This window comes from Hemitrygon akajei, chromosome 11 (genome assembly GCF_048418815.1).
Source record: "Hemitrygon akajei chromosome 11, sHemAka1.3, whole genome shotgun sequence".
NCBI classification, from domain to species: domain Eukaryota; kingdom Metazoa; phylum Chordata; class Chondrichthyes; order Myliobatiformes; family Dasyatidae; genus Hemitrygon; species Hemitrygon akajei.
Window position 1 is genome coordinate 13,614,281 of NC_133134.1, and position 17,358 is coordinate 13,631,638.

A 17,358-nucleotide genomic window follows, 5' to 3' on the forward strand; every position below is an offset into this window, starting at 1 on the left:
ACCTCAACAAGATCAACATCCAAGATCAATTTTGATAAAATGCTTAAGGTACCAAGATAAAGAAATGATCTTGAAGGCAGCTATTCAAGGTGCTAAAAAGAGAAATGGGCCATTGATAATAGGAGGGAAAAGAGTTTTTTTTTATCCAGACATAAGTTACGATCTTCTGAAGAGGCGGAAGGAATTTAATCCAGTGAAAAAATCTTTATGGGAAAAGGGCTATAAATTTTTATTGAGCTATCCAGCAAAATTGATAATTTTCCTGGATAACGAAGAAAGAAGATTTTTCATTGGCTACCGGAAAGCGGAGAAATTTGTACAAGAATTACCTGATGTCCACGAAGAAGTAAAGAATTATAGAAATGAAATGGACTAATGATGAAGACTGAAACAAGGTTGGACTTGACGGACATTTATATAAAAAAAAATAGTTGAGTATTAATTGGGAGTAGAGACATTAATTATTTTCTTTTTTTTCTCTTCACTAATATATTTTCTTTTTTTTTGTGGGGAAGCTGGAAGAGCTCCTGATCGATGGCTGCGAGTTTCACGTGTACAATCATGGCGATTGCCATGACCCGTAAGATGGGGGGGGGGGGTAATGTTGTGTTCTTTTTATTTGCAACATTAGTGGGGGGGTACTTTGTTTTTTTTTCTTATATATTAGTTATCTTTCTTCTATTTTTCTTCTTTTTTGCCTGGATGGTTGGGGAGAAACTCATAGCAACATGGAGAATTTTAAAGAGTTCCCAAGGTATTATGAATGATTAATTTACTTAATTTTTAAAGTTTTAATGTTAATGGAATTAATGGACCTGTGAAAAGAAAAAGAGTTTTAACATATATTAAGAAAATGAAAGGAGATATAGCTTTTTTACAAGAAACACATTTAACAGAAACAGAACATAAGAAATTAAAGAGGGATTGGGTTGGAAATGTCATTGCAGCTTCATTTAATTCAAAATCGAGAGGAGTTGCAATTTTGGTTAATAAATCTTTACCAATTAAAATACAAAATGTAATAATTGATTCTGGGGGAGATATGTGATTATACATTGTCAAATTTTTTCAGAATTATGGACTTTTATGAACATTTATGCACCAAATGAAAATGATGCAAAATTCATACAAGAAGTTTTTTTGAACTTGGCTGATGCACATGATAAAATATTAATAGGTGGAGATTTTAATTTTTGTTTATATCCAGTTTTGGATAGGTCAACTAAAATTGCTACAAAATCAAAAGTAATTAAACTAACTTTATCATTAATGGAAGATTTAAACCTAATTGATATATGGAGGAAAATTAATCCAAGAGAAAGAGATTATTCATTTTATTCAAATAGACATAAAACTTACTCAAGGATTGATTTTTTTATTATCAAAAAATATTCAAGATAGAGTGAAAAGTGTGGAATATAAAGCAAGAATACTGTCAGATCATTCCCCCTTGATAATGACAATGATAATGATGGATAAGGAGGAATCGATTTATAGATGGAGATTTAATTCAATTTTATTAAAACGTCAAGATTTTTGTGATTTTATGAAAAAACAGATTCAATTTTTTTTGGATACAAATTTACATTCAGTTGAGGATAAAATTGTATTATGGGAAGCGATAAAAGCATATTTAAGGGGTCAGATTATAAGTTATACATCTAAAATTAAGAAGGAATACATGGCAGAAATAGATCAATTGGAAAAAGATATTATAAAGTTAGAAAAAGAATCTCAAAGATATATGACAGAAGAAAAACGAAGACAACTTGTTAATAAAAAACTACAATATAATACACTCCAGACATATTGTACAGAAAAAGTAATTATGAGAACTAAACAGAAATATTACGAATTAGGTGAAAGATCACATAAAGTTCTTGCTTGGCAGTTGAAAACAGAACAGGCTCCTAAAACAATAAATGCAATTAGAACAAGTGTAAATAAGGTTACTTATAAACCTTTAGAAATTAATGAAACTTTAAAAATTTTTTATACTGAACTATATCAATCAGAATCACAAAATAAGATTGCTGAGATAGATAAATTTTTATCACAAATAACCCTTCCAAAATTAAATTTGGAAGAACAGAAAGGATTAGATATGCCCTTTACATTAAAAGAGGTTGAAGAAGCTTTAGGATCACTTCAGAGTAATAAATCCCCAGGAGAAGATGGTTTCCCTCCTGAATTTTATAAAAAAATTTAAAGATTTATTAATTCCTCCTTTTATGGAATTAATATACCAAGTGGAAAGAATGCATAAACTCCCACAATCTTTTTTTAACAGCGATCATAACTGTATTGCCAAAAAAAGATAGAGATCCTTTAAAACCAACATCATATAGGCCTATTTCTTTGTTGAATACAGATTATAAAATAATAGCAAAAATTTTATCTAATAGAATATCTAAATATTTACCAAAATTAATACATATGGATCAAACAGGTTTTATTAAAAACAGACAATCAATGGATAATATAACCCGGTTACTTAGTATAATTCATTTGGCACAAAAAAGAGAGGAAATGAGTGTGGCAGTTGCTTTGGATGCAGAAAAAGCATTTGATAGATTGGAATGGGATTTTTTATTTAAGGTATTGGAAAAATATGAGTTAGGAAAATCTTTTATACAATGGATTAAAACCTTAAATACTAATCCTCAAGCTAAAGTAGTTACAAATGGTCAGATTTCAACATCATTTTGCTTAACGAGGTCAACTGGACAAGGCTGCCCATTATCACCTGCTGTATTTGTATTGGCAATAGAACCATTAGCTGAATTAATTAGAACAGATTCAGACATTGAGGGCTTTAGAGTTAATCAAGAAGAATATAAGATTAATTTATTTGCTGATGATGTTTTGATTTATTTAACAAACCCATTGCAATCTTTGCAAAGATTATCTTTTAGATTGGAAGAATATGGGAAAGTATCAGGGTATAAAGTAAATTGGGATAAAAGTGAAATTTTACCCCTTACCAAAGGAAATTATAATCAATGTCGATTAGTAACTCAATTTCGATGGTTAATAAACGGGATAAAATATTTAGGTATTAGAGTTGATAATGATGTAAAAAATTTATATAAACAAAATTATTTGCCATTATTAAAAAAAAGAGGATCTTGATAAATGGATGATGTTACCAATAACATTAATAGGTACAGTTAATGCTATAAAAGTGAATATATTTCCTAGGTTGCAATATTTATTTCAAACTTTACCAATACAATTACCTCAGAAGTTTTTTCAAGAACTGAATAAATATGTAAGGAAATTTCTTTGGAAAGGAAAGATGTCAAGAATATCATTGGAAAAATTGACATGTAAATTTGATTTAGGAGGGTTACAGCTTCCAAATTTTAAGAATTATTATAAAGCAAATCAACTTAGATTTATTGCATCTTTTTTTGATGAAGAAAAACCGGCATGGATTAGAATAGAATTAGATAAGATAGGAGAAAACATACCAGAAGATTTTATATATAAATGGGAATCCAAATAGATACGGGGAAAAAAAGAATCTCCTATATTAAGACACTTGATTGATTTATGGAATAAGGTAAATATGGACGATGAGATAAAGAAATCTTTATTAGCAAAAAGAACTTTAATTCAAAATAGGCTTATTCCTTTTACAATGGATAATAAACTTTTACATAATTGTTTCCAAAAGGGGATTAAATATATAGGTGATTGTTTTGAAGGAGGTATATTGATGTCGTTTGATCAATTAAAAAATAAATATAAAATATCAAATAACACTCTTTTCTGTTATTTTCAATTAAAGGCTTATTTACGAGAAAAGTTGGGTCAAACAATGTTGATGCCAAAATCTAGTGAAATAGAAATATTAATTCAAAAAGGAAAAATTAAAAAATTTACATCTTGTATGTATAATTTGATTCAAAAACAATTAAATCAGGAATTCATAAATCAAGACAAAAATGGGAATCTGATTTGAATGTTAAAATTGATGGAAAAAAACTGGTCAAGATTATGTTATGATAGTATGAGAAATACAATAAATGTTTGACTTAGATTAATGCAATATAATTTTTTACATCAATTATATATAACACCACAGAAAATAAATAGATTAAATTCAAATATGTCTGACCAATGTTTTCGATGTAATCAAGAAATTGGTACTTTTTTACATTCTACTTGGTCTTGTTTTAAAATTCAACCATTTTGGATAAATCTAAGACTTTTATTGGAACAAATTACTGGAGTACAACTCTCACACAGTCCAGTATTATTTTTATTAGGAGACATTGAAGGGACAATACCAAAACTTAAATTGAATAAGTATCAGATAAAATTTATAAAAATTGCATTGGCAGTAGCCAAAAAAGTTATCGCAGTTACTTGGAAATCTGATTTATATTTAACTATGGATCGTTGGAATAATGAAATACATAGTTGTATTCCACTTGAAAAAAATTACATACAATCTAAGAAATGAATATGATATATTTTTGAAAATTTGGCTCCCATACCTACAAAAGATAGGATTAAATACATAGGTCATTTGAAGATAAAATTATAAAGTAATTGGGGAAAGTAAAAATAAATATTAAAATTATTTTGAACTCCATGGAGCATGTGGGGATCCTCCGATATCCAGGCAATCTTTCTCTCTTATTTTTCTTTCTTTAGATAAGGGTTAAGGGGGGGGGGGAGGGTTAATATTATTTTTCTCACTATTTTATCATCACATTTATTCTTTGTAATTTTCTGAAATTTAATAAATAAATAAATATTTAAAAAAAAGAAAATCTGGCGTCTTCAACAGCCAAAAAAGTGAGTGCAAGGGTTAACCTTTTATAGTCAATAAGTTTGTCATTGATTGTTGGCAAAAAATGATCAAAACGACAATTCTGAATTGTCTTGGTCACTACGGTTTCAAGCATTCAGGCTTAAAGAATCCAGAAATGGCCATGAGTGAAAATGAAATGATTTTATTACTTCAAGTCAGGAACTATGAAGAATTTGACTGTTTTGACAATCACCTGGAATTTTATAATGAAAATGAAGATTTGGAGAATGCAGTTATTGAAAAGATTATATCAAAACACCAAGTCAAGAAATATGAAGAAGGAAAGTGATGAAGATGACACATCCGAACATGAGTTCTGAACTACACAGGATGCCCCAAATTTATTATTGGATTATGACACTACTTCATGCAGGAAGGCAATGAATGCCAATCCATTATCTGCAGTAGGTGGCTGCACTGATTTTGTTCATTTACAGTCAATTAGAAGAACATGGCAGTGTACACTGGATGAATTGCTCTGTCAATAACTATTGGGAACTAATACACATTTTAGTAGTACTACAGTAGTATTGGTAGTGTTCTAATTGTTTCATATTTCATTTAAATACATAATTTGTTACTCAGTTAAGTGGTAGTTTGTCTTTTTTATTTCTTTTTAACTATTTCCATGAAACTTCGGCTAATTGGGGCAGCCACTTAATTAGGCCAAAATATACTGGTCCCAAAGTGTTTTAACTACAGTACACTGTATATACTATGTGTTTTTGTTCCAGGAAGTAAAAGTGCAGTTATAGAACATAGAATTGTAGAAGAACACAATTTCTTCTACAAATTGTAGAATTTGGCACAAAATAATGGCATAATTTTTTTAAGTCCCCAATTTGCGATTCTAAACATCTGAAAACTACTGGGAATGATGCATCAGCATGACCAGCCTAGAGCATGCCTTTGCCTCCTTGCTGTATTTTTCTCAGCTGACTTTTCTTACCTTTGCTAATAACAGGCATCAATGGTTTCCCTTATGGATCCCACTCCAGCAGCAACATCGAAGAAAAATGGACTCTGGGAAATATCTGTGAGACCGGTTCTAATGGACAAAACTGATCCCTGGGGAGGAGCAGGTAGTCCAGTAGCTTCTGACCCATGGCAGTCACTTGGTAAGTAATATTCTAGTGAAAATGGCCTTTGCTTATATTAAGTATAATACATTACAAGGGTTCTTTGAAAACTACTTGATGATTTAAATATACAACATTAAATTCCAACTTTGCTGTAATTATTTTGTTAGTTCAAATTAAAGAATACTTTGGTTTTCATTGCAAAATACAAGTTTGTGATATCAGAAAATTACCATTTAACAACATAAAAGTAAATTTCTGAATATTTTTTCATAAAATATTGAATAATTAGAGTACAACTTAAAGCATGAATAATCTCCTAAGTGTAACTAAATACTACTTCCTTTGTGATTAGAGTTTATTCTCTAAGTAGTGCATACACATTCAGTCTAGGGCATAGTACAGGTACTTGATAATTCACATTTCATGACACTGCATATCTTGAAATTGAAATAGATACTCAAGTCTTAAATGGTAATTCTTTCACTAGCCGGGACATCTTGCAAGGAAGGTAACTTAATTGAATATAAGCTTCTGTTAAATAGATGAAAGACTTCAATTATGCTCTAAATTAAATGCATTATTTCAGCTGGTGCTAATGTTTTTTGTCGTATTTGGTTCTAGATTCCAAACCGACTGCCGCTATTGATCCTTGGGGTGCTTCTGCTTCATCTGCGCCACAAACACTTAATAAAAGTGTAGACCCATGGACTTCACAGACCACATCTGCTGCTGTGGCATCTTCAACTGATCCCTGGGGATCAGGTCCATCAGCTGATTCTGTTTCTGGTAAGCCTGTTGAAAACTGGAAATAAAATTGTAATTTTCCAGTTTTACATATTGACTATTTCATGCACACCCATATGTAGGCATGCCATGAGAAAATGGATACGGTTGCAAATTATAGAAAACTTTTGGGTTTTACTTGGTAATTTACCAATTGACAGCTAAAGTTTCTACTTATTTTTTGAACAAATAAAACATGATATGAAAACTTAAATATGTTACAGGATTTAGCTCAAGTTCTGCATGGTTTTAACATACTTGTATTTGAAGAGTATACTGATTGTTGTTCATCTAAATGGAGGTTAGTAATGTGATAATCAAAGTATAAATGTGAATCAAGTACATAGTGGGACTAGAAAACTAATTTCAATGATTTGTAATTCAAAATAAATCTTATAATTCATTGAGATTATTTTTCAATATTTCCATTGCAATTCCTTTTATAGGGAGTACAGCTTTTGACCCCTTCAGTGCGTTAAATGGTGCGGTAAAAGATGACTTTGCTGATTTTGAGGAACTTCGAGCTAATTCAAAAAAGCCAGGTACTAGTATGATTTTTTGTTCAGTATGGTATCAGTTAACATTGCTAGGTATAACTTAAATGGTTTCTAGAATATTCAATCTCATGAGATGTTTTCTATCATGCAAGAGCTCAATTGATATGATATTCAAGAATAACATCTCCTACTTGTTCCAAGTTCTGACGGTATGCGCACGTGTGTGTGTGTACTCTATCTCTCGCTCCCCCCCCCAATCTCTCAGGCCTTCCCCCCTCCCCCACACTCCAAGTTGACAGCAATATCTCAAGCTCTGTCACCTCCTCCCCTCAAGGGCAGTGAACTCAACCCACTGCTCTTTGAAACTACAGAATCAGGTTTGCTAATGACATAATAGCGACTGGCTTCTTCATGATAAGTCAGCATCCAGAGAGGAGGTAGAGAGGTTTGTCAAGACGTCTCGACTCCGTCTTGCAACTGGATACAGATAGGTCGGGACGAGAGAGTGAGGCTGATGATTTGCACAACTCTTCCTCACTTTAATCCAAGTCAAGCGCAAGTCACGACTCCAAACCCATTCCACTAAAGAACTTCAAGTCCTGTGGCAAAGTAGCAGGTGTGGATACACTGGAAGCTGTAGTCACAAACCTGCACATAGGCCTAGGGCATTGGGTCATTCTCCGCTGGAATGAAGCAGCAATGGAGCTCGGCAGCCCCCTGGGTGTCTGAACAGTCCTCTTTAGGAATCGCTCTGCTCACCTCCATGGAGGAAGGGGCTAGAAAAGGTGCCTCAAACATAGCCTGCTTCATCTTACCCTGGCCAGCACACTGCGGCTGGCGGGGATCCCACTCAGCGGTCGAACTACAAAGAAGACGAAAGTGAAGGTGCTCAACCTTAGCACGTGGAACGTGAGAACTCTGCTTGACATCACCAAGGCTGTCAGACCAGAAAGAAGAACAGCACTGGTCGCCAAAGAACTAGCCCGCTATAACGTGGACATTGCAGCACTCAGCGAAACATGCCTAGCAGACAAGGGCCAGCTTACAGAACATGGTGGTGGGTACACCTTCTTCTGGAGCGGTCGCAGCAGCACTGAATGACGAGAGGCTGGCGTTGGATTTGCCATCCGATCCCACCTCGCTCGTAAACTTGTCAAGCTTCCAGAGGGCATCAACGATCGCCTGATGACGCTTCAGCTCCCACTTGGCAATAAGAGGAGTGCAATGCTGATCAGCGCATATGCCCCAACAATGACCAACCCAGATGACGTCAAAGATAAGTTCTGTGAAGAACTTGACGCCCTCATAGCAGCAGTCCCACAGTTAGAGAAGCTTATTGTCCTCGGGGACTTTTACGCTAGAGTGGGGATAGATTACCAGACCTGGGAAGGGATTCTTGGAAGACATGGTATTGGCAAGTGTTACAGCAATGGCCTGCTGCTCCTCAAGACATGCACTACGCATGACCTTGTCATCACCAACATCCTATCCGCCTCCCTACCCGTAACAAGACATCTTGGATGCATCCACGCTCCAGGCACTGGCATCTGATTGACTATGTCATCACCAGAAAGAGGGACTGGCAAGACGTGAGAGTGACAAAGGCCATGTGTGGTGCCGACTGCTGGACGGATCATCGACTCGTAGTGTCCAGGTTTAAACTTCGCATCCTGCCACCAAGGTCAGAAGACTGCAAAGAGGCTCAGTGTCTCCAAGCTGAAGAGCAGCGTAGTTGCAGAAGAATTTTGTGAAGACCAAGATAGCAGGCTGCTTGACACACCCCAGGATGACCACACCAGCATTGAAGAGCAGTGGACGGCTTTCAGAGATGCAGTCTACTCTACCGCTCTCGAACACCTCGGACCAGCAATCCGTAGACATCAAGACTGGTTTGATGAGAACAACGAGGAGATACAGGCACTGTTGTCAGAGAAACACCAACTGTTCAGAGCGCACCAGAATGATCCCACTTCACAAGCAAAGATAGATGCCTTCGCCAGTGCAAGACGGAAAGTGCAGAAAAATCTCCGTGAGATGCAGGATGTCTGGTTCAGCAATAAGGCCGATGAGATCCAGGGCTACGCAGACAGTCACAACACCAAGCGTTTCTACGATGCTTTGAAGGCTATGTATGGACCTCAGTCCTCTGGCTCCGTCCCCCTCCTCAGTGCAGATGGGACTCGGCTGCTGACAGAGAAAAAGCAGATTTTGGAGAGATGGGCTGAACACTTCAACCAGGTCCTCAACCGCCCTGCCGAAATCAATGATGAGGCCATTGCTCGCCTGCCTCAGGTGAAGATCAACCTGGACCTTGACAACCTCCCCACAGAAGAAGAAGTCAGAAAAGCTATCAGGCAACTTTCTTGTAGCAAAGCACCAGGATCAGCTGCAATCCCTGCAGAAGTCTACAAAGCAGGAGGCCCATTCATGATGCAGAAGCTGTCTGAGCTCTTCCAGTCTATGTGGAATGAAAGAAAGGTCCTGCAACAGTTGAAAGATGCCAGCATAATCCACATCTACAAGAGGAAAGGCAACCGCCAGTCTTGTGACAATCACCGAGGCATCTCCCTCCTGTCCATAGCTGGGAAGATCTTGGCTTGCGTCCTGCTTAATCGCCTTCCCCAACACCTTGAGCAAGGTCTCCTCCCAGAAAGCCAGTGTGGCTTTGGTGCAGAGCATGGAACTGTCGACATGATATTTGCTGCACGCCAACTCCAGGAAAAATGTCAAGAGCAGCACAGCGACCTCTTTATGACCTTCGTCGATCTGACCAAGGCATTTGATATGGTCAGCAGAGATGGCTTATGGAAGATAATGGAGAAGTTTGGCTGCCCTAGCAGGTTCATCACGATTGTTCGGCAGTTCCATGATGGTGAAAGTTTTGGATGATGGTGACGAGTCAGAAGCCTTCCCAGTGACGAACGGTGTGAAGCAAGGATGCGTTCTCGCCCCTACACTCTTTAGCATGGTCTTCTCTGCTATGCTGAATGATGCCTTCCACGATTGTCAGGGTGGTATACATGTCAAATACAGGACTGGCGGTGGGCTATTCACCCTCCGGCGTCTACAGTCTGTTACAAAGATAAAGGATACCGTCGTCAGAGACTTCTTATTCGCTGATGATTGTGCCCTCAATGCCAGCACAGAGCAGAAGGTGCAGCGAGAAATGGACTGCTTCTCACGAGCCTGTGACAACTTTGGACTTACAATCAGCACCAAAAAGACCGAAGTTATGTACCAGCCCGCACCCAGTAAGCCCTACCTGGAACCACACGTCACAGTAAAGGGGCAGAAGCTACTGGCAGTCAACAGCTTTACTTATCTGGGCAGTACTCTATCACGAGCGGTGAACATAGATGCAGAGATCAGCAACAGAATTGCCAAAGCCCGTGCTGCCTTTGGGAGACTCCGTGAGAATGTATGGGAGTGGAGAGGACTCAGCCTTACCACCAAGCTGAAGGTCTACCGAGCAGTGGTTCTCACCACCCTCCTCTATGCCAGCGAGACCTGGACTGTCTACAGCAGACACGCTAAACAGTTCAACCACTTCCACTTGAGCTGCTTCCGCAGACTTCTCCACATACGATGGCAGGAGAAAGTCCCAGACACGGAGGTCCTGGAGCGGGCTAGCACCCACAGCGTCTACACCCTCCTACAGAAAGCCCAAGCCAGATGGGCTGGCCAGTCATCAGGATGTCTGACAGTCGACTACCAAAACAGCTGCAGTATGGAGAGCTGAGCCAGGGGAAGCGCTCAGTTGGAGGGCAGAAGAAACGTTTCAAAGACTGCCTCAAAGTGTCCCTCAAAGACTTCAACATCAATCCCAGTAGCTGGGAATCACTTGCTCTGGACCGCCCAACCTGGTGGAGCAGGACCACTAAAGGAGCGTATGCAACAGAAATCAGACGTACCGCAGAGGCTCAGAGGAAACGCACCGCGCGCAAGGCTCGAGCTACCTCCACTTCCACTGCAGCACCTACCCTCATGTAGGCGAGCTTTCAGGGCCCGGATTGGCCTCACCAGTCACCTCCGGACCCACAGTCACAAACCCTCCACCTGACAGAAGTCGTGGTCATCTTTGACTCCGAAGGACGAACAACAACAAGAGAGGTTTGTCAACTGGTGTGAGAACAACAGCCTGAGTCTCAACAAGGAGAAGACAAAAGTGATGATTGTGGACTTCAGCAAGGCACAGGTTGACCACTCTCCATTACATATCAATAGCTCTGTTGTCGAGAGAGTGAAGAACACAAAGTTCTTTGTGCACATTACAGACTATTTAATCTGGATCCATAGCACCTTCTCACTATTCAAGAGGGCACAGAATCATATTTACTTTTTGAAGACATTGAGGGGTGCAAGGCTCCTGTCCTCATTCAAACAACTTCCTACAGGAGCACAATCAAGTATGTCCTGTCTGGCTGCATCTTTATGTGGTAAGGAAGCTGCAAGACATCAGACTGTAAGATCCTACAGAGGATAGTAGTAACTGCCGAGAGGATCACTGTGGTCTCCCTCCGCCTTGCTTGTGACGTTTACTGGGAGCATTGTATACAAAGGCCCTGAAGCATTGTTGAGGATTTTTACCATCCATCCCATAATTTCTTTGGCCAACAACTGTCAGGATGGAAGCACAGGACAAGGACTGCCAGACTGCAGTAACAGCTTCTTCCCTCAGGCTGTGAGACTAATGAATGCCCTGCCACTACCGAGGTCTCGATGCTAGGGCAGCAAGCTGTTTACTGTTAACTTGTACTGCACACTACATGCACTTTGAATTATACTTTTAAACTAAGGGTAATGTTTTATGTACGGTGTGTGATGTGTTTTGTGGGTGTGCTATCGTCCAGAGGAATGTTGTTTTTGGTTGCATCGGATATATGTACAGTCAGATAACAGTAAACTTGAAAATGAAAGAAAATATCACAACTAATTCAAAAATGCATGTGAAGTGCATAGCACAGGAAAACAGAAAATGCTGGAAATAATTGCAAGTCAAGCAGCATCTGTGGAAAGTGAAATAGTTAATGATTTAGGTCAAAGATCCTACATTAATGGTTCCTTCCCCTTTTTAATCCAATTATAGAAAATGATGCAAGTAGTCCTCGCAATTTAAACATTTTGTTTTCTTGAATAAATGCTAAACCTGTTCCCCAGATTACTCGAGCAAGATGCAGTATGCATGTTACTGATCACTGTAAGATCCCAGGGTGTGCATAAGAACAATGAAACTAGCAGCAGGGAAAGGTAACTTGATGACCCTTCAAGCTAAATCTAAGTTTATGGCTGATCTTCCACTCTGACATCATTTTCCTACACAAACCCTATATTCCTTGATTCCCATAATATTATCAATCTTCTAACGAACACAATAAGTTTCCACACCCTCTAGGGCAGAGAGTTCACCACACTATAAAGAAATATTTCTGCATCTCAGTCTAAAACTGTAATCCCTGTTTCAGTCCTGACGAAGGGTCTCGGCCCGAAACGTCGACAGCACTTCTCCCTATAGATGCTGCCTGGCCTGCTGTGTTCCACCAGCATTTTGTGTGTATCCCTGTTTCATACAGTGCGCCAAAGGAAATATTCTCATTGCTTCCAGCTTGTAGAGCCCTTGTAAGAAATTTCCACTTTTCAATTAAATCTTCTCTTATTTTTCTAAACTCTAGAGAATATCAGCATAGATGTATTGGAGGGGTCATGACTGTCACGTGCCCATTACCTGGTCGAAAGACACACCACCTGCCAATCAAGGTTTGACCCCTCCTCACCCATCAATGCACACCTAACCATTGGCTTCCCTGTGAATTACCTGGGCTGGACTCATCAGCCCTGCTGCACTGTAAAGGAAGCCACGTGTGCTTGACCCGCTCTCCTTTTTTTGCTATCTCAGAGGGACCACTCTGCTGTTGGTGAGTTGTGCATTGAATAGGGTTGGGAGTGTGAGTATTGTCCCTAAGCAGAAGAGCCGTGCCTGCACAAAGTCAAGGGGGGGCGGGTATCGTATTGACTTTTCCCTTGGTTGTGTGCGTGTGCGCGCGCACTTTGTTCCCACATGATTTTCCCACGTTCATTATTGTCCGCGTGTGTTTTATTGCCGATCCAACTACTGTAAATTGTGCACGTGTGTGTTGCTCCTGTTGCCATTTTCCCACGTTTGCCTTCTGTAAATAAAATCCTTTACTACCAAGGCTGTGTGTCCAGAGTCCTTGTCCGTGAGACCTATCAAATCTGTTTCCTCACTCACAACAATAGATAACTCAATTCCAATTCTTAGAACAAACCTGTCGCCCGTGGAGCTATTCTAGTGAATCTTCACTGTACGCCCTTTGGCAAATTTATACAAGGAGACCAAAACTGTACATAATACTCCAGGCACAACCTCACCAATGAATATAATCACAGCAAGACATTTTTATTACTGAATGCATATACTTTAGTAATAAACAGAGACTGCTTATCTGTTTTGTGCACCAAAAATAGCATTAACATTTGTACTTTATATTCCACATCCTACTCACTCAGCTATTCAATATCTTCTTCAAGCTCTTTTCCATGCTCTTCCTACTCGCCATACCACCTATGTTTTGTTGTGTTGTTCGTGAAAACATTAGAACTTTGCCATTTTTTGACTTGGAGTCTGTGGCATCATAACCATTTCATTATTTAAGCAAGATTCTAAACATTTTGTGATAGGACAGCAAAAAACAAATTTAACTTAACCCTGGTATCCCTTGTTCAGCAATTTTGTGAAAAAATTATATTGTTCTGTGATAAAATTATTACAATGATAAAATTAGTGATAAGAACCATTTAAAATCTTTTACATTAAACTACTAAGAATTATTTTTGTCTTTGTAAATTGTGAATCACATGGAATGTTTGACTTTTCCATTTGTGATGTTTTTTGTCCACTACAGTACAGTTTCTGTACCATGCAATAATGCAGCTTATTAGGATGTAGTTTGGTGTAGGGTCTGAGTAAGTTGGATAATTTGAGGTAACGTATTGACAATTGGCACAATAAAAATGTAGCCATTGGTAAAGTAAACCACAGTAGTTTGATTCCTGCATACTCCACAATCCTCATTGTGGAAATAACTGGATGATTTTGATGAGCAGTTAGAAGCTAAGGGTAACTTATGGACTGAAGGCAGCAATAACTCAAATTACATTGAGTTTTCTCATTTTATTGACACCACAAATGAGTACTTAATGAACTTTACTGAACTAGAAGAGATACAAATAAATCACTGCTTTGTTGGGAATGAATGTTTAGATCCATGGACAGCAGGAGGGAGGAGTAAAAAGACAAGTGAGGATGCATCACCTGTAATTGCATGGGACTGAGAGAGGTAATGGATATTGGTGGACCAGAGTTTGCAGAGGGAGTATTTCTTTCAGAATGGTGTAAAGGGAAGGGAGGAGAACATATCTGATTGAGGCATTATGTTGGAAATGCCATAAATTAGAAAGAAAAATCTGTTGAATGTAGGGGTTGGTGGGATAAAAGGTTAGAATAAGGGGAATTCTATTCTTGATATCATTAAGTGAAGAAGTATGTTCAGAAGTGGAGGGAATGGAAGATGGGATTACACAGACCTGTGGATATTCAACAGTTACTATTAACATATGGTAACTATGGCTTGAATTATCCATTTTAAAAAAATTTTGGATAAGTGTTTATCAAATTTTGCTCTAGGTGAGACCGATGTGTTGGGAGGAAGTTCCAGACCAAGTGGTTCAATTAGCCCAGATCTCCTTGACACTCAACTCAGTAGTTCAGCACCAGCAAAACAGACTACAGCTCGGAAAACTCCAGAATCCTTTTTGGGCCCTAATGCAGCTTTAGTGAATCTGGATTCTTTGGTATCCAAACCTATCCAACCTGCCAGTACATCTAATCCTTTTTTGGCTTCAGGTATGAATTTCAGTAATGTTTGTTTTAAATTAAATTCCTCTCCCTGCTTTGAAGTTAAAAGTAATCACATGATTTTGGTAAGAATGTTTTTTTTACATTCTTGCAACTGGTTTTCTTTCTAAAAGTTGAAATTGATTGAAAAGATATTGAGAATATGTTACTAGGTAGACAAGATTTTTCATTCCAGCATATACTATTACCAGTATTTCAGGCTTATTCCAAATCCAATCTAAGTGAGGAATACACAAAATGCTAGAGGAACTCAGCAGGTCAGGCAGTATCTATAGAAAGGAATAAACAGTTGACACTTCAGGCTGAAACCCTTCATCAGGACTAAAGTGAGGGATTTCCTAAACAAATGAATAAAATAAAAATAAATTTCTCCAGTACGGTCCAGCTTTCCTCTGGATATTTGTAATACACATATAATTTGTAATTATATGTGTTGAAAAATATTGCAGTGGCCCATGTAACCGCAGACATTTCCTTGCATAACTCTACAATTTCAAGTTTTCTGATCAAGAGTGTGAAGTCCTAAGGTTTGAGTAGTTTCACCAGTTGTACAATTAGACAATCACAGTAGTTTTCCACCATGTGTTGGCAAATTCACTTGAGTAATTTTTGAATGGCATTGTTTGACAGTGGGGTAGAGCTTAACCAGCTGTGATTTTTCATGTTTTACGGCCAAAGCTTATCCTGACCCAGCATGTGATGACATTTATGTCATGGAAGGCCCTGTCTCTGCAGAGGGCTGATAGTAGCTGAGGGAGCTGACTTCTTTCTACAAGTTCCCACCTGGGGAACTGCATGATGTAAGTTCTGCATTTTAGTCATCAGTCAGCAGCTAAAGTATTAATACTGGGTCATATGTTGCCTTGTCTGAGATGGGTTAATCTGGTGTAATTTAAAGTAACTTAGGAAATTGGTTCTGGCATTTTAGTAAAATTGTAGTTACTGCAACTTTAATTGAGGCCTCCAACTCGACTGAATCCTGCTATGAAAGCTGGTGCCCAAGAAATATGAGGGAGATGCAATGAGAAAAAAATTAGTTCCTGCAGGTTAACTTCCCTTAATTGATCTTGTCTTTTTCTTTGGTCGAGAAACATCACACTACATGCGTGATGTATGCAGATGTGTGTCCTGTACTATTTTGGACAATAGTTGTCTTTAATTTGCTTCTATTTTTTAAAAGTCTCCTGTCTAATTTTTCTGTTCTTGTGGATGTTATTTTTACATGCACTTTTTTTGTAATATTCATTACCCCATATTCATTACACTCAGGCTAAAAGTAAGGAAGCATAATCTCAGCTTTTCAAATAAAATCAATGAATATTCTTTGTCCTGCGAGAGCAGCCATGGCATCTAGTGTCTTAATGAACATATTACAACACTGTGCCGTACTCCCTCAGTAACGCAAAGGAGTATTAGAATAGTTTCTAGAGTTTGCTGCTGGCTTTTGCTTTCCTCAATAATTATTTTGCATAAGAGGAAAGTATTACCACGAATTTTTAAAAATTGTAAGACTGCACACCAAAATTGTGATCCAATCTGTAAGTGTGGCTAGTTGCAAGTTATTTTGCATTGACTGATTAAATTGGCTCCAGAAAGTGGGGAAAAAATAGGAAAAAATCCAAATAAGTAGTCTGTTAATTTAGCTAGAGGTCTCCTAATTTTCTAAGTTAATTTGGAGGTAGTATTGTTTAGATAATGTTCTGAATTGCATAAAGGCTACCTTTAATACTAATTTTGCTTTGCACCAATATTTAGATAGATAGTTAGATACTTTATTCATCCCCATGGGGAAATTCAAATTTTTTTCCAATGTCCCATACACTTATTGTAGTAAAACTAATTACATACAATACTTAACTCAGTATAAATATGATATGCATCTAAAATCACCCTCTCAAAAAGCATTAATAAATAGCTTTAAAAAAAGTTCTTAAATAGTTTACTAAAATACATTGAATGGTAACTTAAGTTCAGTCCTAACCCCGGCACTTTAACATATCTTACCCCTGGCGGTTAAATTGTAAAGCCGAATTTACTTGCTATTTGCATTATAGTTTAGAACTTGGTTTTGAGCTGAACTAAAGGAAATCGTCAAATTTTGTTATGTTCATTTTGGTTTTGCACATGACTTAAATTGTCTTCCTTCAAACAACTATTTTGTAATATGTCTTTAATTTAAAAACTTGATTTCATTTTATTTATGCTCCATTGTAATGATGTACTCTTTGTTCTTTGTAG

At 37.7% G+C, this 17,358-nt stretch overlaps 1 protein-coding gene across 3 annotated transcripts in view; it reads left to right on the top strand.

Moving 5' to 3' along the window:
- The window catches only part of epn2 (epsin 2), a 66,004-nt gene that overhangs the window by 43,552 nt on the left and 5,094 nt on the right, over positions 1–17,358 (top strand). For 2 of the 3 annotated variants that reach the window (XM_073060235.1, XM_073060236.1), the window contains exons 5-8: positions 5,790–5,943; positions 6,529–6,693; positions 7,137–7,232; positions 14,890–15,108. In XM_073060235.1, coding sequence (XP_072916336.1) covers positions 5,790–5,943; positions 6,529–6,693; positions 7,137–7,232; positions 14,890–15,108 — 634 coding nt within the window. The remainder of the gene's footprint in view (positions 1–5,789; positions 5,944–6,528; positions 6,694–7,136; positions 7,233–14,889; positions 15,109–17,358) is intronic. The other variant, XM_073060237.1, reaches the window with a different exon arrangement.